We start from the raw sequence: 25,820 nt of genomic DNA, 5'->3' as shown, positions 1-25,820 counted from the left end.
TGAGTTCGTTGCTTATAGAAATTTCCCGCAGGGCAAAAATGTGAAACCTCCCCGCAAAAATCCTGGCGATGCCCATGGGCCAGGAGCAAGCCTCCTCCCTCATGAAAGTTGTGAAATCTACTATTGCTCTCTCTCATTTTCGATAGAGGGCGACATTGGCCATACCGGCGTACTCAGACGTGACAGGGCCGTACACAATGATCCAACGCTTGAACTTCGAGCCGTGCTGGGTTGCAGCCTGGAGGGCTCAAAGTTCTCATGCAGAGTTTAGGTTTTTGGTAAAAGTTTTGGCAATATTGACAAAAGGTTTATGAAATGCTGCAACCAGCCGCCATGTGCCCTCTGACATTAATGATGTCCAGATGAAGTCATACACACATCTCAAATTTACAAATTTACAGGACATGATACCAGTCTAGTCTAGTAGTTGGCCTTTCGCGCATGCGTAATGATTACCACAACCACCTGTACGGACGTTTCGTTGGTGAAGTACATGCACTTCCGCCATCGATCACACGCCCTTCGATGTTCGAATCAAGTTGGGGTGCACTTTTCAGATGAGACGGTTACTGTCTGCACTGTTTGTACCATCTCTTCCCAGTCACCCAAACTCACACTAAACCGTTAAACGCAGATTTGGTCTTATCTTATCAGTACCAGATCGAATGAGCTAACCCGCACTGAGGTGACAGAGGTTGGCAATCGTTAGTGTGACCGTACACAGTGCGTGGGGTGGGGTGGCTCTGGTTACAAGCGTCCGGTGGTTTGGTTAAATACCGATTGTTCGGGGACTTGATCTGAAACAGAAATCCAACGACTGAGTCATCATGGATCCGCAGCAGCTGGCAAAGGAGAAGAGTCTTCCCTTGGAAACTGTCGAGGAAATAATCAGGAATTTTAGTGAAGTAAGTTGAGCATCTTATTCCGGTACTTGGTAGAATATTTCAGCATGTTTGGAATTAGAGCCGATTCAGCTTACAGAAATCTGTAGACTTTTGTCTTAGTCAACCGAGCTGGCAAACCATTTTCCCTCCAGAACCTTGTGTCACACAGTGTCCAAATTATGCATCCTTGACAAAGAACTTGTCAGAAAAGAAATAAAAGACACAAACTATCACAACACAAAATGTAACGAAATCAGTGTCGCTGACGATTGACAAGTATTGTTCTACCGTAGCTCTACTGAGTGGAGCATTAGGCCTAGTACAATAAGTACTTCATTCCTCTTTTTCGAATTTTGGACTGGATTGGTCAAACCAACCATTAGTATGACCTATCCAGTCCAAGATTAAAAACGGGGAATACTAATGCTCCTCTTACATGTAGAAGAGCTAGTTGGTACTTGGTGTGATGTGTGCAATTGGTGTAATGTGCCCTGTGGATGCTTTGCCAACAATATTATATGGACAGATAACCAGGACTCACTCTACCTCCCAGGCAAGTTCAGGGGAGGGGCTAGAGCTTTCACTGGAACAAAGGTGTAAGAACTTCAATGTTCAGCTGAACATTTGAATTCTAATTTCTATACATTTCTAGGCAAGGATGTTGCATCCCTCCTCCACTTTTTCAGCGTAGGCCTACATGTACATCGGTAGGCCTGTTTCATCTCAACCAAGGTCAATCATTGTTACTGATTTTAAAAATACTGAAAAGATGTATATTTGTGAATCTTAGTCCAAGAGAAACGGCACTTTTATTAGGAAATACCGGTACTTGAAAATTTTCTTGACTCCCATAGACTTGATGACACACAAATGCTGTTATGTTTGTTTGCACAAAAATTGGCAGATATACTCTGTGCGTTCTGGCATGCATGTCTTGAGTGCTGCTTACAGCTGTGTAAGTTTAATAGGGATCACTCCTGCTGTTGTGGTGTTCGGTAACTTCATGTTATTGATGAAGAGAACTTCATTTTTGTAGTAACCGTCGAACATTTGCTTTCTGATTTCTGGAGTTTTACCGTACATAAATTTGTTGGTTTTTAACAGTTTTGTTACTAATGCACACAACACAGTATAAATTGTATTTACCAATTCCTAGAAGGACCACTTCCTGTTTTATATCCTCATGTTGGTTTCACTTTCTGCCAGTCATCATCTCATTAATTAATTACGCTTTTCACATAGTGGTACATGTACATGTACTCTGACCAAAGTTAGAAGTCACCAACTTTAACGTCACCAAAATTGTATCATATTCAGATCCCATTCTTTACTGAATTTCATTTTTGCACTACATGTACATGCACTTTGCCCCCGCAGCACATGTATTTAATTTAGTACACACAATGTACAGACAGCGTCACTGTGTACATTTAAGTACATGAAGTGGGAAGGGGACAGGGTAGGGATTTCCAGAAGTGGGTTATTAACATACAAGAGATTGTAAATCTACATGTTGATGGAAAAAGATGAATAGGGACAAATTGTATGCCCTGGCTGTTCTGGCTTTCTTAATGATAGGATGTATCCTACATGTATTAGGGAGGCCTACCCACAATTGAACTGGTTTATTTGCATGATGTACTGTACATGTGCATGTGTATGTCGTTCCACTTGGCTGAACTGAGGCTCTGCTGTGTAAAATCACATGTTTATACACTCTCCAGTATACCCTATGTGCGTGCAACCCATAAGGTCGAATTCAGGGGTGTCTCACCAATGACACTCATGCAGTATACTTTCACTTTCATGTACATGTACATGTATTGTACATGTACATGTAGGTAGGTGGTGGGGATTTACATGAGTGGGCTCATCAATGTGAGAGCTTGTTACCAAATACAGTATAACATTTTGTCGTTAGCATAATTGCCCTGGTTTTTTGTTGCGACGGTGAATCATGGTGCACAAGCATTAGAATTAAGCCAGTTTCATAGAACTGCTGCACTTTGAAAGTTGCTAAGCTAAAAATACATCTGCTCAATCATGTTGCCAGCCAAATCATGTACTCTATTTGTTTTAAAATGTACATATAAAGTTGATTTTATTAGCATGAAAATTTACTGTATTTCTGCTAAAAGCAGGTGTATAAAATGGGACTCCTTGGGTTAGTAATTTTTCATATGGCAATTTTCACAAGCACAGCAGTTTCCATTATTACAGTTTTCAGTCAACATGGAATTTCTGACTGATTAATTCTTCATGAATGTCCGGCCTTCAAGGCATGCTGTGCCCCAAGTCAATTAGAGAGACCTCAATTGTTTTCCTTTGAAGCTTTAAATAGCAGTGGAGTTTCTCATTGACCTATTTTTGAGCAGATCATGGCTTAATCGCTGGAGGTCAAATTCATTGAGACTGTGTGCAGAGCAGACTGTTCCTCAGGCATCACTTTTTTTCTAAAGCTGAGTCAGCTTTGTGGTTAAATTGTCTAGCTTTGAGCTAGATAAAGTCTCTGTGGATACCTTGTTCTGTAGTCAGGTTGAATTTTGAAGTGCAGTGCATATACTGGTATATTGGGTACAATATAATGTCATGTATCAGGCATGCAACTTTCCTTAGATCAGCTGATTTCCTCATTTTCACTTCACACTCATGCCAATGAAAATTATAACTACATGTAGTTCTACTGCAAGTCTTGTAAGATTGGAATTTCCTGGTTTTTGGTCAAAAGGCCAAGTTTGAAGTTGCATGCCTAGTACCGGTACATGTGCATTGCACAGAATGCTGAATATTGTGTTGCCAAATTTTCTGTCTGATTTCTAAAGAGTCAAAGCTTTTTTCTTGGAAGCTTTTTTCTGAGCACTTGCTTTGTCCTGCTGGTAGGTCCCTACAGGCCTACCCGTAGGCCTATGTACACGTACATGTAAGTGGATCCAAAATTGTCAAAAGTCGGCATGTTCAGTGCTGATGTTTTGAAATCCTTCCAGTCTGATCTAAAACTATTGGTTCCTGTATTAGAGCCAGGGATTTCTCTCTTTCCAAAGCCCTGAAAGATCTGATTGACCATCTCAGGAAATCCTGATTTGTGCTGTTCCAGACGAGGCACTTTACTTAAATTACCGGTACTGGTGTGCGTATATATGTTAAATGAAACAATTCTGCCTCTTCCTGCTTTGTCTGTGTGTCGTGTATTGGATGCCAACTAGAAATTCACCAAGTTCTCTGTGGACTGTTAAGCTGTTTTACAAGTGAAGTTAAACTTGTCTCTGAACTGAAGTGAAAGCTGTTGGTTATGTACGTGTATCCAGACCTGTGAACACTGCTTTCAGTTTCAGTCTTTATTCACATTTCAGAAGAGGTGCTGGATTGTAAAATTTGCTTCCTGTCGGAGCGGAAAATCCTCCTGGCATTTTATTGGCTTACAAGTACACGTATGCAAATTTGTTCCTAAGCAAAAAGATTTGGAGCATGAAATTCTGTGATGCAAACATGTTCACATGACACCCACAATACTTCATGCATCCAAGCGTTCCTTGCCCCTGGAGGAATAAAAACATATTACTCCATGCGTGGCCATCCTACCAAAAAAAACAACAATCAACAGATAAATGTTGGACCATGGTTGGGGTGTGTTCCTGTGCAGCCTGTGCTTGGACCTGCATGTACATTAATTGAACCTGGTACATGCACCAGTATTGAAAGCTAACTCACTGGACTTCCAGTGATAAAAGCCACTTTATGATCTGATCAACCCATTGACTCCTTAACAATCCCCTCTTTACAGGAGTCTAGGCCATGTGTAAACACCCTATCTGAGTTTGTCAAAGGTTGAAAACATTGAACCACTTCAATAAAGGGATAGCAACTCATTGCTAAATAATCGCTTACAATGTACGTCACATGGGTGTGGGCCATGTATAAAATGTCAGTGTTCATGATGGTGTGTGAACATTGCAGAGTAGTCAAGGGAAGAGAGTAGTTACACTATCACAGGGAATATAGTTACTGTACACTATCATAGGGAATATAGTTACACTATCACAGGGAGTATAGTTACACTATCACAGGGAGTATGGGGTATAGTTACACTCTCAGAGTAGGCTAGGCAGGCAATTAATTTCAACCAGGAGACACCATAAATAAAGAGCACTTTACCTACATTCTACAAACCCCATAGGCTACATGTGTGTGTGTGTGGACAGTGTGTTCTGTCCGGTAATCTCTTCGTGTGGGTTTGTACTTCACTGTGAGTCACTCTGTGCTGTATAAAAGCATTAGTCTGGGCATAACAGGTGTAAAACCCATTAACAGTTCACATACACTGTACAAGTTAACCAGCAATCATGACACTCATGAACATGTGTTCAGTGCTGCATACATGTACATGTAGGCACATGTGCACACAATATGACCATGATGCACATGTACATGTTCGTTTCCTGCTGGAGTGCCATGTACATGCGTGATTTGGCAAACATTTGCAAAGTACCTGTAGGACAGTGCAAGGTCATTCTGTTTACAGCTGTAAATATTTTCCACAAGTACTATTTTTTCCCAGTTTTTCTGTGCAATTAAGTTATTGATTTTTGCAGCACAGTAGATCATTTGTTCGATACTAATTTTAAATATTTTTGTGATTGATGACATTTACAGAATGCGTGTAATATTTTCTCATCCATAATCTACCATGTAATCTACCAGTGTCTAGATTAAATCTGTTCAACTGTAAGGTATTGACTTCTGCAATTCTGTGATCAATTGGCTGTGGTAATAGCAGATTTTTTTTACAGTAAACAGTACGCACATGTACATGTCCATGTTAAATCATGGACACATACATGTAGTACTGTACACATGTACTTGGGTTCCTTTTTCCCCATGTACCGGCACTTTCATACATTGTCCTTCCTTAAAATTAACGGGGCAAGAGCAGTACAGGCAATCCTGAGAATCTGATAACACCTGCTGAGGTACTGTAGGAAGCCAAGGTGCTTACATGTACACATAGCTCACTGCAATGACCTTTAAACCAAGCCTGAGCCATATCTTAGCAACCAGTTGAAGCAAACATTTACATGGTAGACTGTAGCATCCTCAGAGGCTGCCTGGTAGCATTCAGTTGGTATTCGATGACGCATTAATTTTGACCTTAGGACAATTTAGAAGTTAAGGAAGTGTGGTAGGTTTTTATCTAACCTGGTAGAAAGGTCAAAAAAGGAACAGAGACTGCCCTAGCTTCCAGACTGCCTTGTGGCAAGTTTGTGATAAGCTGCTGCCAGGATATTCTTTTGAGAAATAAAGAGCACTCTGGTTGCACAAAAGTATTTGTAAATGGAGCAAATGGAGTGATTGAATAATGTCCAATGAAATGAAACAGTCCATTAATGAAATGTGTATCTATAGGCGTGTTTGTTTCATGAGGATCTAGATCTTGATCAGTGATCCTAACGCTGGTTCCTTCTATCCATGAGGCCATTTCTGGTGTCAGTTAATGTACATGTAACCAACGTCAGATCACTTAAAGTCAAATGGTTAAATGAAAGAAATGCCCATGCTCTACAGAATCTTGTAGAGTCTGTTTGATGATTGGAACACTAACTCTTTTTGTTATCAGCAATGCATCTGGCTTTAGAGTTCAGCAGTGAAGCCATTTGAAGTTTTTCCCCTCTAATAAAGTTGTGATATTCAATATGGCTACATGTACAGTACGTAGGCCTACTGGTACATACAGGTGCATAGAACAGGTGTGCGCTTTGTACATATCTGTACATGTACATGTGTACTGGAATGCAGCAGAACTATGAGGTGAACATGGTGCTGAGAAAACTTCCTGGTTCACTTAATCCTTCAAGCCCGCAGGGTTAGCTTTTACTGTGCACATACCATGCACACCTACATGTACAGTGAGAGACTAAGAGCATTCCTGACTGACCATTCAGAGCAGTCTTTTCCTGATGCAGCATTGAATGCTTTTTCCACATCAAGTTCTGAAAAACAGGCTTACAGTAGTTCCCTCAGGTCTTTCAGGACTAAACAGTTCTAATCCAGAAAGGTCAAAGTGTACAAACTGTCTGCAAGTACACTGTACCTACCAATACATGTAGCTGTGGCAAGAGCTTCTTCTTGGTAAATTCCTCATTGAAATGGTGAAATTCCAGGTTCATTTGTGAATACAATTTTTATACAAACACGTTGCACCAACCAATATTAGTACTGGACTGTAGATTCAATGCTCTGTTACTAATGTACATGTAGCATTTGGTACATTTGTTCATGGCACCACTTCTGCACATTAGCTGTTTTTACAACCTTCCTAAATCCTTCAACAGTCAACTTCTACAAAAGTCCATTGTACATGTATACATGTGTGCTATCCCCACTCATCCTGCAAAATCCCCCAAAAACCTTGTGGATTTTGAAGGGTCTAGGATGGTTGCCTCTTGCCTCCGCACCAACTACATACATGTACATGTACTAGTTGTATCCATGTTCGACAGTTCAGTGACAGCTCATTGGCAGTGGTGGGTATCAATAACCTTGGTCTTATTGATAGAAAGTGTGCCGTTTGATTCTGTGGCATTGATGTCAAAGCAGGTTTCCACAGTTGATTTCACACTGAGAAAGAGAACCTGGAAGGTTTCCAAAAGGTCTGACTAAAATTTTCCTTTCTGCATTAAACTGAGAATTTGTATGATGAATACCCAGCAAAGGATCATGAAATGTTTTTATTTGTAACAATCTTGCTTGGGATTGTGTGGGCAGGCATGCTGGGTGGTCGCATTTCAAATTCTTTCCACACATGGCTGCATACGATTGTTTTCTAAAGGTTTTTGGTAACGCCAGTCAGAATGACCTTTTGACCCCAAGTCAGCTTACACCTAAACATTCAGATCCTGTGATACATCGTGTGGGTGTGACATTTCAGAGCTTTAAGTTAAAACTTGTTTAAAAAGAGAATCATACACTACATGTACGTGTATTTTCAGCATTGGCATGCTCTTGAAATGCTCACAAATGAGTGTACATGTATTTCAGAATTTTTCCACCAGGATTTTCCTTAATTCAGGGTTGTACTTTGGAAATACAAAGTTAATAAGATTTGTCACCCTTGTAACTTCCTCAAACTCCAGAAGGAAATGAAAGATAAACATGCAAGAATTAGAAGAATAGGATTCAAATGGACTCACTCTATGCCTCTGGTCGTTAGGAATTATCCCTCATTATAGTTGGTACCAGCGACAGATGTTCCTGTCACCTGTCACTCAAGCTTCTCTACTTGTTCTTGTTCATTTTATTAATGTGTGTGCATTGTCATAAAAAGTAGGCTATGTCAATAAATTCTAGTGTACATATGTACGTCATGAATAAATTTGTGCATCATAAATATTGTATAGAACATTTGGAAAAGGATGGGCAGTCAAACAGACTTTTTATGGCTGTACTTTGTGCACCCCTAAAAGGCATGCTTAGTCAAAGAAGTCAGGCATGTTATCTACAGATTGTTACTTTTCCCTGCTAATAGTGTTACGTTTGAAACATTTTAAATGAAAAAAGTTCCAAATCCGTTTGCAGATTTTCCCCAACGTTTAGACGGAACCGTCCCTTTAGAGGTTTGACGTTTTGATTCACCCAATCTGGCTTTCTTTTTTGGCAAATGATGCCTGCACAATGTAATCTGATTCTCAAGACATTTTATTGCTCGAGCATATCTAAGGAATATATCCACGTATGCATCACCAGAATTTTGTGTCGTTGAAAATATACATGTACGTACAGATACATTGGACAAGGCTGCTGCATTGAGTGAAGCAGAATTTTTCGCACCGAAAATGATAATGGAGGTGTTGTATTTGTCGTCAGTCATGGCTCAGCTCACATGCAAGGGCTAATTTGTACATGTACATGTGGAAATACAGTGCTGTACCTATCATTTATTCAAAGCATGTTGTTGCTTGTATGTACATGTACATGTACCTGTACATTTATATTAAAAAGATAACATGACAAAAAAAAGATCTTTCATTAAAGTACCGTACAATTGTAATAAAGGTTGAAGAAAATATCTGATTCATATTCTGTGTCTGTTTATGACAGGTGCGTATACATGTACATGTAGGGCAGGTGTACTGTACATGTACATACATGTACTGTATGTAGACTGACAGGTGCGTATACATGTACATGTACGTTAGGTGTAGACAGGTAGGCACACACGCAAAACAGCAACTGTACCGGTAGTTTTCCTAATTGTACATTTTTTTGGGTATTATTTGCTGTGCAGTTTGATTTGGACAACAACGGTTACATCACACCCAAGGAGCTAGGAGATGTCTTCCATTCTGTTGGAATCGACCTGCCTGGCTATGAGATCAGAGAGCTCATCAAAAAAATTGACAAAAACAACGACAACAGAGTTGAACTCTCAGAATTTTTCAATGTAAGTTTCAGCCTTCTCTTTCATATTTTGTGATTTGTTTGGAAAAAAAAATGACTGTTTTTTGTGTTCAGGTACGTGTACCTTTTGGGATTCTGAAAATGCAGACTTGGGCTTGTAAAATGGGTAGTCTGATTTCTGACTTCCAACTGTTGGCAAGTATGAGATTGATACTAACTGTACACGTTGTATTGTACATGTACATCTTGTCAGTGTGTAGAGCAGTACATACATGCTGTAGTGGTGTCTTCTGGTTTATCATAACCAAACATCTTTTCTTGGTAAAATTGCATTAAATGTCACTGAAATTGTCAGATTAGTCCTAAACTTTTACAGGCTTTCTGTGGGAAGCTTGATTTACTACATGCACAGATGGATTTTATTTGTTGGTTTTGTATTTGCGATGTGTGCTGCAGTTGTACTGTGAAATCAAGAACAAAGAAGTCGCCAAGACATTCCGCAAGGCAATCTCTAAGAAGGAGGGAATCTCAGCTTTGGCAGGCACTTCGCACACGTCAGCTGAGGGTACCACCCACTCTGTCGCTGAAGCTGAGAAAGTCGCCTTTGCCAGTGAGTACAGCTGGACTATATCTAGATGGTTTGCATGGCTGCCATCTTGAAGGCCCGTGCTTTTGTTCCACAGGGTATGTACAAAGGAGGTTTCCTGGTTGAACTGCCCTACAATATGGCTACCACGCAAAGCCTCTTTTAAAAAAAGAACCAAAAAAAGTTCTATGGGACTCTTCTTGTACTTCTTAGAATATGACAGAAATTATCTCCTGGGACAGAACGGGCCTCTCCTCCTGCACATTTTGAAATTTACACATTACAGTTGCTTCAATGTTGACAAAGTACTTGTAGTTGTCATCTTAAGGCAAAAAGACAAAGATTCTCTTAATACTCTTAGCTCTGTACCCATGAAACAAAGAACAAGTAAATATGCATGATGGAAACTTTGCTTTTTGCACATAAAACTTACTGCCTATGAGGGGAATGCACACCAATGCACTGTCAATTTCATTTCAAACCACGCCCTCTTTTGTTCCTGCTTGGAGCAGATACATGTAGATACCGGAAGTATGAGATACTTCGATTTGAATGGCTTTCTTTCAGAGAGAGAAGTGGTTGATATGCCAGCACAAACCTTCAACAATAGTCATTCTGTCTCAAATCCAGTTATAACCTTTTCAGTTGAACAGTGACAAAAGTACTCCTTCCTGTCCTACATTTATGTCACTAAAGGTGCACTTCAATTACTACATGTATGTCATTACAGGTGCACTTCAATTACTATGTCATTACAGGTGCACTTCAATTACTATGTCATTACAGGTGCATTTCAATTACTATGTCATTACAGGTGCACTTCAATTACTATGTCATTACAGGTGCACTTCATTTACTACATGTATGTCATTACAGGTGCACTTCAATTACTATGTCATTACAGGTGCACTTCAATTACTATGTCATTACAGGTGCACTTCAATTACTATGTCATTACAGGTGCACTTCAATTACCATGTCATTACAGGTGCACTTCATTTACTACATGTATGTCATTACAGGTGCACTTCAATTACTACATGTATGTCATTACAGGTGCACTTCAATTACTATGTCATTACAGGTGCACTTCAATTACTATGTCATTACAGGTGCACTTCAATTACTATGTCATTACAGGTGCACTTCATTTACTACATGTATGTCATTACAGGTGCACTTCAATTACTATGTCATTACAGGTGCACTTCAATTACTATGTCATTACAGGTGCACTTCAATTACTATGTCATTACAGGTGCACTTCATTTACTACATGTATGTCATTACAGGTGCACTTCAATTACTATGTCGCTACAGGTGCACTTCAATTACTATGTCACTACAGGTGCACTTCATTTACTACATGTATGTCATTACAGGTGTATTTCAATAATTACTTTAGACTGACAGTGTGGTAGACTGTGTTACTAGTAACACTCTCTCCTACCATAGTACTGTACACGTACCTACCAGTACATTACTTGTACTTTTACTTAACGTATATGGGTCTTTCCATGAGGTTGGGGCACAATTTGTGATGGTGTCCATTGTTACATAGGTTTCATTAAAATGAACAACTATTTCCCAGCATGTAGATTCCAAAAGGATAAAAACGTCTTTCAAGGCTCAGTATAGAGGTGTGTGTTATTTTTACAGCGTAAATGACCTACATGTACTTTACAGGTCATGACAGATGGTAAAAGTTACCCATGTAACAAGGACACCGTCAAAGATTGTGTCCCAACCTCACGGAATTACCCACATACACAGAAATTGGTAGATTTTGAAGGATCCAAGAAGGTTGGAATTAATTTCTGAAGTGCTTTGTTGCACTTTCTTTCAGATTTTATCAACAAAAAGCTGGCCGGTGATGAGGAAGCGAGGGCTTATTTGCCAATAAGTGAAGCCACTAATGACATCTACAAGAAGGTTGACGATGGAATACTCCTGTGGTAAGTAGGCACGGTGCTTCAATGTAAGAAATTCGTGGACTCAATTGCCAGAACTTGCTTGTTAAATTAATGTTTCAGTGCCTCCTGGTTCTACAGTTTTATGGTTGAATCTCTGAAAGGAGCAACATGCATGTACATGTAGAAGTCTTCTTGGAGTGCACTTGAGTCCTGCTTGGCCTCAGCCCATGCTCCATCCTACAATCTTGACCTCCCCGCCCCTGCCCCCTTCTCGATGCTGTCATTGTTTCAGCTGAAGATAACATTGACCAGGGAGTAAGAACTCTGGGGAGTGTATTTGCACTGTGATATGTCCCGACCATTTTGGTCAGGATTGTACATGTAGATTTCACTGCACTTTCAAGATCTTAACCACCCACTTGGTTTGTCATTTTGACCCCTCCTCAATCTTCAAAACATGCAAAGTCAACTACTTTGCAGAACCCAGTGGTTTCTAAGCACAGTTCAGTCGTCAAGGGCCATGGGTCCCAATCATTAAGCAGTAATGGCTAGACTGTTCACTTAGCCGAGCCAGAAGCTCATATGCATAGAGGATAAAGTATTTGTAGAGGATAAAGTATTCGTACACTTGGGTCAGAAAAATTTGTTTAATTATCAGCTTTTTCTGGAACTTGATCTGAACTGTAGACCTGACAGCAAGATAATCAACGTGTCTGTAGCAGATACCGTGGATGAGCGTGCTCATTTTAAGCATGTTTACAGGTGTCAGAAAAGTTTGTTGAATTATCAGCTGCTTCTGAAAGTTGATCCCAATTGTCGACCCAACAGCAAAATGATCAATGCGTCTGTAGCGGATACCGTGGATGAGCGAGCCATCAACCGAGGCAAGAAGCTGAACATCTACACCAAGCAAGAAAACCTGACTCTTGCGTTGAACTCAGCCCGTGCCATTGGTTGCAACATCGTCAACATTGGTGCTGAAGATCTGAATAAAGGAACACCTCATCTGGTTCTGGGATTGCTCTGGCAAATCATCCGTGTAAGTAATGAGTCAACCTGTATACCGTTGATGTGGTTGAGTCCATTACAAGTCCTGTCACAAACTTGTCCGGTCATTTGTAAGGGTGGGACGTTTACACGGTAGACGAAAAAAATGCAAAATCCGTTTACAGATTTTCCCATTTAAACAGAAGCGTCCCTTTTTGAGGTTTGACGTTTGACTGACGCAATTTGGCGTTCATTTTTATTGTAAACGATGCCTGTGAAATGTAATCTGATTTTCAGAACACTTGCTGCTTGATCATTTTCAAAGGACTACCATGAATTCATCACTGGAACTTTGTGTCAACTATTTACATTGTGCATGCATACAAATTGTTGTGTTTAATGTTTTCAGTGACACCGTGCTAAGGGTGAGACATTTACACGTTTAAATGGTATGGGGAAATCTTGCAAACTTTTTCAAACTAAATGTTAATTCCCACCGTTAATCACAAGCCCAGTCAGGAGTAACCGGACGAACGGTGACAAGCACTTTTGTCACCGTTCATTTGTGAAGAATTTGCAAGGACTAGTGATTGATTTGACCATAACACTACTTACGGGTATACCCATCTACTTGTATATCACATTTGAAATCCTCTTCCTCTTGCATGTATTTAGAGTATCCATGCAACTTATACACACTTAAATAAAACACTGCAATTTCCAAAGTTGTACTTTGCGTTAGGAAGATGTTGATTTTAAACAATGGGTTTTGGTCTTACAACAACGTACATGAATATTCATAACACTGTATGCTCAGTGTTTGTCCAAGAGAGTGTAAAAAATTCACAAGCTTACTCAGGTGGGACTCGAACCTAGGACTCATTTATGGTGGTGTAAGGCCAATGCCAGTCATTAAGAAGAAAGTTTTGCAAATTGTTCCCCTGGTGATTTCACAACCATTTGATAGGAAGCCTGTGAAGTGAACGTTTGAAACTGCGAAGTTGCAGACCCACTTTTAGACTGGTACTCCTATTATATTTCTCCTCTCTGGCCAATATTTCCTGGGCAGGTTGGGCTGTTTGCCAAGATTGATCTCCATGAGGTGCCTGGTCTGATGCGATTGCTGAGAGAGGGTGAGGATATTAACACCTTACTCTCTCTGTCACCAGAAGAGCTGCTGATCCGTTGGGTCAACTACCACATGGAACAGGCTGGTAAGATCCTGGGACTGTACCTTTGTGGGTTTGATGGAGGCATGTGGCCTAGTTGTTAGAGTTTGTGGCTGACGACCCTGGATGAGGGAGTGGCTAAAATGCAGTTGTTGAATCCCTTTGGAATTTGGATTAACTGAATTCAGTTTCCATTGGGCAGAGAAAACTTTGGCAGAGTTGACCAAATATCATGAGCTGGGTTTCTTCAAAGTGGGACACGATGCAAGAATTTTATCCCCATTTTTTCACACCTTGTAAGTCCACAAGCATATGAAGGAAATGACATTTCAAAATCTGAGCTGTACAGAGTCATCTGGGCTTCCAAAAATGGACAATATCCTTCCTTGGAAAGGCTGTTTGTTTACCTGAAATGAATAGCAGCTTTGCCAGGCTTTCAGAGTAATGGACCACACAGGATCAGCAGAAATACTTTAACCTGGATTACCACAATCCATCATTGTGCAAAAGTTCAACAGCTAAAAGCCTTGTACTTTAAGGAAATGGCATTCCATGTAATGAGAGTGAATGGGCAAATCTGAAACCTAGTTAAACTCTTCCAAACACTGGTTTGTCGGAGGAACTGGAAGGATTTTGGTAGTGAGGATATTTGCACCACTCATACTGTCTTTTCCCCATTTTAATGGCTTTCTGCCCCGTTTTGTCACCAGAAATAAACTGTTTCATTGACTCATCAGATCTATCACTCTGGTTGTTACAGTGTTCAGCTCAAAATCAAGATTTCATTTGGTGTTTGAGTGTTGGATTATTGTCTTCAAAAGCATTACACTTGAATGAAATATATACACCGGTAGTTTGGACATGATATGCATAATATATGATATTTATAATATGATATGTGTAATAGATGATATGTTGCACATTATGTACAAGTATATTACTCGCACAATATAATCTATGATGTACTCGTATGAACAATATATGCTACATTCTACAGTACACCCTCTCCGTATTAAAGTCTATTTCATGGAGCCACACTGTATATGTAAACGTTGATTTCCTTGTCAGTTTACATGTACGTTTCCTCTTCAAAACATAAGCAAGAAAAAAAAAGGAATTGTGTGGTGTGATATGAGCTTCCTTTTGGACAGGATGTTGGCCTGTCAGGCCTCAGAGAAACAAAGACTTCACTCCCACTTGCTGAGAAATTTCCTTTTAAGGCTGAATGGAGCATTGATGAACCGTATTTGGGGACGTAGTAAATGATGTGGAAGGGAGTGTTGTCTTGATTAGATTTGCAGACTGTTGTCATTTACTGCCTCAAACTCAAGACCTTGAGGTAAACTGAGCCGTATGGTAGCAAATTCAGATCAGGATATGCGTCCTTGGACAATTGAGATTCATAAAAACAGTTTCATATACATGCATGTACATGTATATGACACCGCTCCAGTAGCATGGAGCATAAACTTTAACCGAATATTCTTAGAGGTTCCGAGCATATTTTGCACAATCTAACGGTCCAATATACATGTTTATTAGTCAGCATGCATATCATAGACAAGTCCATACACAAGACCAGTCACAAGTCCATATACAAGACCAGTCGCAAGTCCATGTCACAAGTCCCTGTACAACTTCAATCATAAAAGGGTTAGCAATGACAAATTAGTGCTTTTGCCACAGTTCTTAGAAAATGCTTGTGACTTTGCTTCAGGCTAGGTGACTCGGGATGGACTCAAAGGGACTTTTTTTGGACTCAGTTGAAATATTGTTTGGATTTTTTTTTTCAAAGTGTGACAGTAATGTACTTGAAGATATAGATACAGATACATGTACATGTTAATGTTCAGGCATGAAGTACACAGTTTCATCATCAAGCCAAAAAAATACAGTGTGGTCTTATGTACTGTACATAGAGTGGATTCTGACTGATATTTGGTCTGATATTTATTATTTTATTTGCAGGAAGCCCCCGCCGAATTAACAACTTTGGTGAAGACATCAAGGATTCTGAGGTCTATGACAAGTTGCTGAGACAGATAGCTCCTAAAGAAATCCAGCTAGGTCATGTCCCCCAGTCTGCTGTAAGCTAACAGATATCAGAGTCACTAAAATGAACTACGTTGCAGTTGAAAGTATAACCTTGAAATAAGAAATGCCCTTTTTCTTTTCAAAATAAATTCAGTTTCATTTCACAAAATGTGAACAACTTTCTTAAAGTGGGAAATTGTTTTCACAGATTCCCCACAGGTGGGAAATGATTTTCACAGATTTTGCCAGATGTGAGAAAACATTTTTATTCTACGGAAACATTCATCTCTGAAGGAAAAGTGAAATGATTATTTTCTCCTTTGTAATGGAAGGTGACTATTACACCTGGTGTTGCCATCTTGAATGTGGTTTTTCCTGGAGAGTGTTTTGATACTGGAGATTCCAGGAATTTTAGGTTCTATTGTTTCTTTCATTACAATTACAGCCCAAGTGCTTCATGCGTAAACGTGATTTCAAAGCCATTAACATTTAGTGTAACAAGTGCCACTTTCTACCTGTCCTGGGATTAATTTGGCAGGTGTAGAGTTACATGTTTGTTGACTTGTAGGTGGATGTTGATTTCTATACCGTCTGCCTCAGAATTAAATGCAAGGCATGTTTCAAATTGCACTAATCTCTTCGTGGAACGATGTTTAGCCGGTGAAAAGTTCAACCTCTGCAGTACAGAGTTTTGAAACGATGCATGAACTATTTTGAAAGTGGAATAAATATCCTGTACATGCACACACCGGTGCGTGGAGATTGTAAACACCAAGAAATTTATTTTCCTCTCACTGACTTGTATGTGTATCAATCTCTATATGTCCCGTGCTAATGAGCTTATAATGGAAGCTTGAATACGTTAAAACTCTGATAACATGTATGCATGGAACCGCACTGGCTTTTTAGATTTAGATGAATACAGGTCATAAAAACCATGTTTTCTTGTCAGCACAAATTTGTCCAAGCTGTGACATACGTGTAAGTTTGCAGGAAGTGCACATCACACACTTGTTTAAGATTTGTTCTGTATTGATGCCCTTGGGTTTGATTTTTTTTAGCCTCCACTGGACAGGGCCGAAGCCGTGCTGGACAATGCAGAGTTAATGAAATGCAGGCAGTTTGTGACGCCTCAGGTTGGTATCATTAATCAACTTTCACATAGAATGAATTGCCTGCGGTTATGCTGTATACTTGTCCCTTATCTACAAGTGAGTGTATTACTGTGTGTGTAAGCAGAGACTTCCATCTGTTGCCAACAGAATGCAAACTACATTCAGTGTATCTGCTCTGAGCGGAACAAAAAAGGGCATGTTTGTGTATGAAACTGATGGTTGTTTTGGTACCAACTCACCACATACATGTACATGTAGGAACTGAGAGTGCTTTATGGTTTTGGTACCAGCTCATCACCACGTAGGAACTGAGAGTGCTTTATGGTTTTGGTACCAGCTCATCACCACATAGGAACTTAGAGTGGTCTATAGGCAGTTTATTTTTCTACTGGTTTGTGCTATTTGTTTTAGATCACACTGCTTTTCTTGTAATGGAATCACAGACCTACATGTATGTATAAAAACTAGAGTGCTGACTCAGGTACAAAGTGATGCCTGCTGGGCGCATCCATATTTGTTCACAAACCTATGGAAAACTGGAAATTTTGTACGGCTTTTGTATGGCTATTTGCATATCTGCATCCGTATTCTAAAATGAGACGTCAACAAAGCCGATATGCCAAAAACTCACAATCAGTAAATGAGTGTTTCATGTTGCTCTGCGTAAACAATGCAAGCGCGTGCGCATATACACTGCAGACAGTTTTGCTGTGCCTTATAAAATCGGAGTTTAGCAGTACCCAATGCACATTGCATTTAGAATACATAGTTCGATATTCATTCGATCTGATTTTGAATGTTCTACAAACACGTACAAGCACTCAAAATGTCTGCGCCCAGGACGGCGTCAAATTTTCTCAGCACAGAGGATGAGAAGTTAATGCTCTAGTAATTTGATACAGCTCTATGGATGGAATACATGTACTTAACCCTAACAATCCCCAACCTACCAAACTCCAACACCAGGGTTTGTTGGAATCTGTTAGGATGAGTACTGCTCTGGTATACTGCCTGTGCTTTATGTGGGATAAAGGCATACCACAAATAAACAGAGTCCAACTGTTTATTTGCAAAGTTTACTACATGTACATGTATATGGTATTGAGATTTGTAAGGATGAGGAAGGTTGCTCGTAAATCACCCCAGGGACTTGGGGTGCATGCATATCGATGTCTGCAAGGAGTTATCCCAGGGATTTACAATGTCCAAATGACCATCTTCTTTTGGACAGGATGTTGTGAATGGTAACCAGAAGTTGAACATGGCTTTTGTTGCCAATCTGTTCAACACTTACCCCGCCCTAGAGGCTCCCGATGAAGAACTGGAGGAGTTTGAAGAGACTCGTGAAGAGAAGAGTGAGTAGGAGCGTGTTCTCTCAATCTCGTCAAGTTTTAAGCATTCGGCACCTAGCACCAGACTCATAGTTTAAACCCTTATTCTCACTGATCCAACAAATTTTACCAAGAAGTTTCAAGGATTCTGAAAGATTGAGGAGGAGCTCAGTTATTGTTCCATGTACACGTAGCTAAGTGCTTCTCTAAGGTTGAAGTATCAAGAATATGATCCAGGAGGTCTACAGCCAATTTCATGGAACTTTACGCAGTGGCGTAACTCTACTTATGCCACATTTTAATGTGTAATAGTGCAACAAATTAAGACCGATTTCACGAAGCTTACGCACTGCATAAGTCTGCAGCTTACGCAACAAATTATGGCGTAACTTACGCAGTCAATTTAGGTGGCATAAGTTACGCCAAACTAAGCGAAAATGAATGATTTGACTTGCTCATCGGGACCAGTTATGCCTCGTCATTGTTGAACTTCTTAAGGATTATAGGAGAAACAAACAACGTTGCTCCAGAAGGTAATTATAAACTTGTTTGGCTGTGAGAAAACTGCAAAACTTTTGTCCGGTTCTGAGGAAGAAAAGATGAAAACCTTTTCCAAATGGCGGGCCGATGTGATTCAACGACTGTTTGATGACTGCTGTTATATTGGAAAAGAACAGCTGTCGTAAAAGCTGCTTTTGTCCTCGTCCAAGAAATTTAATATTATTAAAATGTGGCACAAGTTTTCGTGAACTCGACTGTAAGCATATTGCGCAGCTACCACATAAATTTGTGGCGCAAGGCTTACGCTTGGTTCAAAGTTACGCCACGTTTTGTGAAATCGGCTGCAGGTGTCAGTTCCAGGTTCAAAAGGCAAAGAACATCTTAATGTTTAACATCACTTTCACAACCTAAATTGTGTCTGCGTGCAGGTAAGTGCTTACACCAAGTCTGGACATGAACTTGTTCATCCACTAATAACCTGCTCATCCACTGATAAAATATTAAAATAATGCCCTAGAAATACTATGCAACAGGTGGTGGTCATGGTGTACAGACCGGTTTGGCCATGTCACACAGCCTTGATTGACGACCAGCAGTGCCCTCTTTTTGCTGCGGTAAAAGCTGGAAGATCTCATCATTTAAGTGGGGAAAATCAGTAAGGTGTGTCCAATGTTGGACAGACCAATGCATCCTGGCAACATGTACATCTGTGATACAAGTCCTTAGGCTGGGGCCTACATGTTCTGTACAACTTTACAAACGTGACTACAGAGGGTTTGCATGGTGCCATGTTGCAGTCAGAAGAAGGTTTCTTTGTGGAACTAAACATGGCTACCACGCAATGCCTCTGTTATATTTCCTTTGCTTCACAGCTTTCCGGAATTGGATGAACAGTCTGGGTGTGAGTCCCCATGTCAACCGATTGTTTACTGATCTCTGCAATGGACTGATCTTACTGCAGGCAAGTTGAATCTCTATGTCCACTCAAATATCAAACTTTGGATCTAACCATTTGTTCATGACAATAACAACAGCCACACCCTGACTGTCATCAGTCCTTCCTAGACGGATGAGACCCTTCACAACACTTGATGATCCCCCACTTGATGATCATTACACATCTTAAAGTTCTACCCAGCTCAAACGAATTAGGTATACCTACATTTTGGTTCATGCGCTGGTCCTCACGCTAATGACCTTTGACACACGATTGTGGGCATAACATATTCATTTCTGTACTCTACACACTCCAAGAATCGCCAAGACAATAACAGCTATCTGAGATAAGGAAAGAGAGTGGTTTCTTAGCTGTCATTACATGATAAAATCTTCAGCTCTTCTCTTTTAGAACATTGCTAATCTTAATTTGTTCAGCTGACTGACAACAACAAATACAGAAACCAAGGTTTGATGACATGGTTAAGAGTTAGCTTGCATGCATACCGTACATACATTAATTTCCACTCCTACTTTAATTGTTACTCATTCAAACATTTTAAACCCTATCAAATAGGCTCACTAAAAGAGCTGGGAGGGATCTTCCCTCCCCTAGCTGTGAGATGGGACCAAAATAATCTGGCTCTCTGAGAGTTAATCTTTCTACAGCTGTAACATGACTGTACTGTAGATGAAGTTACAGTTGGAAGCAGATGCCAGTAACTTTGATAACTTTGATCCTAGTTCGTAACATTTGTTGCTGTTGTTAATCAGCTCATTGAGATCGTCAAAGGAGACCCCAACTTTGTCGACCCTAAACGGGTCAACAAAATGGACAAGCTGAACAAGCCTGGCGGGAACATGAAGAAAGTGGAGAACTGCAACTATGCCGTGGACCTGTGCAAAGGAATGAAATTCTCTTTGGTGGGAATCGGTGGTAATGACATCTACGACGGTAACGACAAGCTGACATTGGCTGTCGTCTGGCAGCTCATGAGAGCATACACCCTACGACTTCTGTCCAAGGTGGGAAGCGTCGATGGCAAGATATCTGACAAAGCTGTCGTGGATGCTGTCAATAACAAGGTATTGTACTCTCAACAAGACCGATGTAGTAAGGGCCACGATCTCCAAATGGAGCCAATTTGTCATGACAACATTTGTCAATTTTGTGGCCCCATCCCCCAAATCCCCCCCCTTGAAAATTTGGTTCTGGATCTGCCCTTGACTATTATGTGCAGTCAAGGCTTAAACTTCCTTTTGTGGATACAATCAACACTAAGGAACGCACATTATCTGATGAAACAGTTTCAGAGGGTTTCTTTTTCAGACTGAAGTACATCACCCTTTTAAAACTTTGTAAATACACTAAACATTAGTTATTTCAAGCACAGAGAGTCCTAAAAATATAAAAATAGTAACAGTAAAATTTTTTAAGTGTAATCATTTGAAAAAGCACTGTGAAACTGTGCTCTTTGAGGTAGGCTGTTAGTCGCACACAGTATATTATATTTACCTTGAGCAGAAGCACCCCCTCATCGGTTGAAAAGAGCCATGCTGGTGGGGAGTGTTCATTTTGTTGGTAGCAATGCGACCATGATGCGTGCATTTCCTAGTCGTTTGTAAACCGGCGAAATTCAGTTCCAACCAAAGGAGCCTCTGTTGCAAAGAAAATAGCGCCCTCTCTTGGCCTAGCTTGAGGCCCATAGGCTGTTATTGTAATGCTGATAATTGTGGTGGATGCTTTCAAGATTAAGGTATTGCGTCATTTAATCAGTTGTGTTGAGCATGTTTTATTTCACTGCTTACCAGCTGGAGGCTGCAGGCAAGACTAGTCGTATCACCGGCTTCCAAGACCAATCCATTGCTGATAGCCGTGTTGTGCTGGAGTTGGTGGATGCTATCCGTGACAAGTCTGTCAACTGGGCCAACTACAATGAGTCTGCTAGCTCAGACGAGGTTCGTAGGCAATGTTGTAGGCGAGATCTTTTCACAAGAATAGGACCTCCAGTCTGAATTCAAGTTGTAAATTATTCAAATGAACTGCAACAAAAGCATTCCTGTCATTACTCACTCTGTTACTTGAGACTAGTCTTTTTTCTGGTCTTGTGTCTAGTCTTGTGTCTGGTCTTGTGACTGGTCTTGGGTCTAGTCTTGTGTCTGGTCTTGTGTCTAGTCTTGTGTCTGGTCTTGTGTCTGGTGTTGACTACAACAGTGTTCCATACACCAGCCATATTTGAGGGCACATTTGAAAATCTAATGGAGGTTTTACGTCAGTGCACCCATCAGTGAGTGTACCCATCAGTGAATACACCCATCAGTGAGTGTACCCATCAGTGAATACACCCATCAGTGAGGGCACCCATCAGTGAGTGCACCCATCAGTGAGTGCAACCTAAGTGAGTGAAATTTTGGTTTTGTTTGCATTTTGCAGGAGATGCTAGGCAATGCCAAATATGCCCTCTCCATGGCCCGTAAGATTGGTGCAGCGGTCTATGCTCTCCCAGAAGATATCGTGGAAGTCAAGCCGAAGATGGTCATGACCGTCTTCGCCTGTCTCATTGCTGTTGCCAAGGCAGAGGAAGAAAGGGAGGACAAGTAGGTCAAAAGTTAAAGGTCACCCAGTCTTCAGGGGAGAAAGGACTAACCATGACCCAATAATGAATCCTACTAAACCTCAAAATCTGTGCTTTAATTTTTTACAAATAAATTTTGCTATCATGTGTACAGAATTTTTAGACTCTGGCCATCTGCAGAGGCACTATCAAGAATTGAGCTGGTTATATGCATGCATTCCGAGTTTAACTTCTGTTTATCATACTCAATGATTTGAAAATTGAGAAATTCATTAAACCCTTATTGGGTACTCACCTTGAGAAGACGCCTCATGCCTTGGTGAATAGGCACAATTTCTTGTAGTGAACAGCGACACATTCCAAGAAACCATCTCGGAATCCTTCCATGTGGAATTTTGCTGCTTGGTGTTGCATTTTCAAGTAACTTCAATATGGAAGGTGTTAGAACATTCTGCTTGCTAGCAAAATATTGTATCCAAATAGCAAGGTTTTAAAAAGCACTAAGCATTCCTTCCAAAGCTTACCAAGTTTTGCCTCCATTTAATCAGAGTGTGGGACTCTTACTAGAATCCACTTCAACAGGCAAGCATTGTTTGTACATTACTTAAATCAAACTAACGTTCTGCATGTATATTAACATAAAGCAATCAAAATTGGAGTTGATTTATCTATACCTAGCCACACCCTGAAAAGTTTGAAAGTAAAAAAAGAAATGGCTGGAGAATTAATGATCTTGGGCATTTTGGGAACAGACATATTGCCTGTTTCTGAACAGTACAAGCATGCTTATAAAATAAGCCATTCTTGGCATGAGCAAATACCAATTTTCAGGCTAAAGATCTAGAGTATTTCAGCAAGTTTTAGTACATAATTACTTTTGTATTACTTTGTGAATAGGAAACCTGTACCTTTGGCTTTCAAAGCAAAATATTTGGGTAATTTTTCCAACTCTAATGGTTGTTTTGATTAATAAATCCTGTTTGGAATATGTTTCTGTTGAATTTTTTTTTTATAGTGGTCATTTATACTGACTAGTAGGTGCGGTTGAGGGATTGTCTGAAAAAATATCGTGGCACTTATTTACTGTTAGTCTAGAAAAATTAGTTGTAAAAGCAAGTTATTGTAAGCACTTATGCACTGCTTTAATCTCTAGGGTTTTTTTACCATATACTTTTGTTTTAAATCTAAACTTTTTTGCTTTGAAATGAAGAAGGAAAAAGGCTCTATTTTACCAAATGAATGAGTTTTTATAGGCTTTGAGACGATATGTTATAAAACAAAATCAATTTGCAAATGATAGTGCATAAACATGGCAACATTTTCTTGGCCAAGGAATAACAAAATGTAAAAAGATATTATAAATACATGTATTAGGTTAAGAAATCTGTAGTAGATATTGGGAACTTTCATTTTAAGAGAAAGCAAAAGTAAACGTTTTCTTGAGTTTTAATAGATCGCAGAATATCTGCCGAAGGTGGAATTGTTGCTTTTTCAGTTAGCATGGATTAATTCTTTTCTATTTTGACTGACATTGTTATGCAATGCAAACATCTCTATTTTTGGTAATGACTATTAAATCTTGATGACGGTCTCAACCATTCCGTGTCCAAAATATTACTTTGTTATCAGACCTTTGGTGTATTTTTCATATCATTCCTTTTGGCTCTGGTGCATTTCCAGTTAATCATAAATCGTTGACAATTAACAGATTTCCTAAATACAACTAAGTTAAGTTGTATGCCTGACACAAACACTTTCCTAGACTCTAAAGTCCTTGTAGCTTTGAGGATTGCCTGACCATCTTCAGCACGATTTACTTTCAGGAATTCGGGGATTAATTCTCTCCATCGGCTGCGTCTTTTTCTTATTCTGTGCTGCTACACAATCAAAGTTGCTTATGGTGGTGAAATTGAATTGCTTTGATATAATTTACTTTGAATTGAAGCTTTTGATTTGAAAAATGCAATCCATTGTAAGTGTTATTTCTTTGTGGAATGCTTCTATTTTCTGTGATGTATATTTGAATTTCTGCATTAGCCTCCTAGATTTCATTAGTAATGCGTGTGATTTAGGAAATTTCTTTTTGCACAATGAAGTAAGTAGATATTTGCATATGAATACTTCGGTACTACTGCTTGATTGGTTGCTGTAAAGTCCTTTTTTAACTGATCGTTTATTATGTACTAACCCCAGACTTGATTTCTTTCTTTCTGACTGCTGCTGTGTTTAGAAATGTTATCCATATATACCTTGCTTTTTACAGAGCATTGAAGGTACGAAATCCTGTCTGTTTGAAAGAGTAAGACAGTACCTTAAGCTATTTGTATAATTTTGCTAAAAGTGAAAGCTACAGATGTTAGAATAAATAGGTATAACCATCTTTATTTTCAGTTAAACAGAAAGTGCCTTTTAATTAATTGGCGGTTAACAAAGTCCTGACATCTGTACGTTCTTAAGACGTGTACCATTGCCAGTGAATTCGTCAAATGGTTTGCCGTACATCATTCAGGAAGTAGCCATAAAATATCTAATGTTGGGATCACATTATACAAGTACATGTTTTACTCAAGATAAGTTTACTGAGTCAAGGAAATGTGTAGCATAGAGGCTGCCTTGATTTATGCATTTACTCTATGCCGATTGCATTTCCCACGGTAATAATATTGTAGAACTATTCACCAGCAATATGTAATATAGATTTAAAAATATCTGCGTAGGCCTGTTTTCCCAGTAAGTATTTTAGTTCATATCCACTGTATTTGTCGAAACCATTGTACTGGCAAATTTGTCAGTGTGCTGGGTGCTCGCTGGTACTCCACATATCCCTATTTCATCTTAGACTGCTGGCGGAGGTTAAGTGTGCCTCATGGAGCAGTAATTTGACAACCAGAATTAGACCTCACTACTGCAGTGGCACAGCACTGGTGGACAGGAGGCGCACGTTACAGGCCTCTTCGACCAATAGGGTGTCGAGCTTTGCCAAATACACGCTCGCGTCAAGCTGAAGAGTGCGCGTGTGAGTACGGTGCATGCTACTGCCGTTCTGGCTTCTAATTTAATTAGGTTATTAGGTACCGAAGGGTCACGGTGACTGGCGTCACTATGCATTCTTCTGTTTTGCCTGAAGTTACCTGGAATTGTGTTATAAGAGCTCTGTTCTTAGGTTCTGCCACAGAATCTGTGTCGTGGTATGAGGGAGTTGTAACTTGCACGGGAGGCGATCACTGTGCTTGACCGTCCATAGCAAACTGTTGCTTGATCAAAAACACCACTTGAAGATATGTCACGTCTAAACTTTGCATGTTGCTTTCAGTGGGAATAAACCTCGCAACCATTTACTCGTATTCTTGTTAGTGTTGTTAGTGTGTCGTGGATTTGTTCTTTGATCGGTGTTCTT

General features: G+C 39.9%; 1 protein-coding gene across 1 annotated transcript; it reads left to right on the top strand.

Moving 5' to 3' along the window:
- The first annotated feature begins 465 nt into the window (after window positions 1–465).
- Window positions 466–25,767, top strand: LOC110979956 (plastin-3-like). The gene is made up of 13 exons (XM_022236165.2): window positions 466–905; window positions 9,163–9,318; window positions 9,732–9,885; window positions 11,708–11,816; window positions 12,603–12,813; window positions 13,831–13,975; window positions 15,899–16,017; window positions 17,026–17,100; window positions 18,311–18,434; window positions 19,784–19,872; window positions 20,622–20,933; window positions 21,660–21,806; window positions 22,282–25,767. Exons 1-13 carry the CDS (start codon window positions 828–830, stop codon window positions 22,447–22,449), a joined length of 1,887 nt encoding a protein of 628 aa, XP_022091857.1. The 5' UTR covers window positions 466–827; the 3' UTR covers window positions 22,450–25,767.
- The last annotated feature ends 53 nt before the right edge of the window (window positions 25,768–25,820 follow it).

This window comes from Acanthaster planci, linkage group LG21 (genome assembly GCF_054643075.1).
Source record: "Acanthaster planci isolate LZ-2023a linkage group LG21, COTS_SCS, whole genome shotgun sequence".
In the NCBI taxonomy this organism is placed as follows: Eukaryota; Metazoa; Echinodermata; class Asteroidea; order Valvatida; family Acanthasteridae; genus Acanthaster; species Acanthaster planci.
This window is presented reverse-complemented; position numbering and strand designations above follow the sequence as displayed.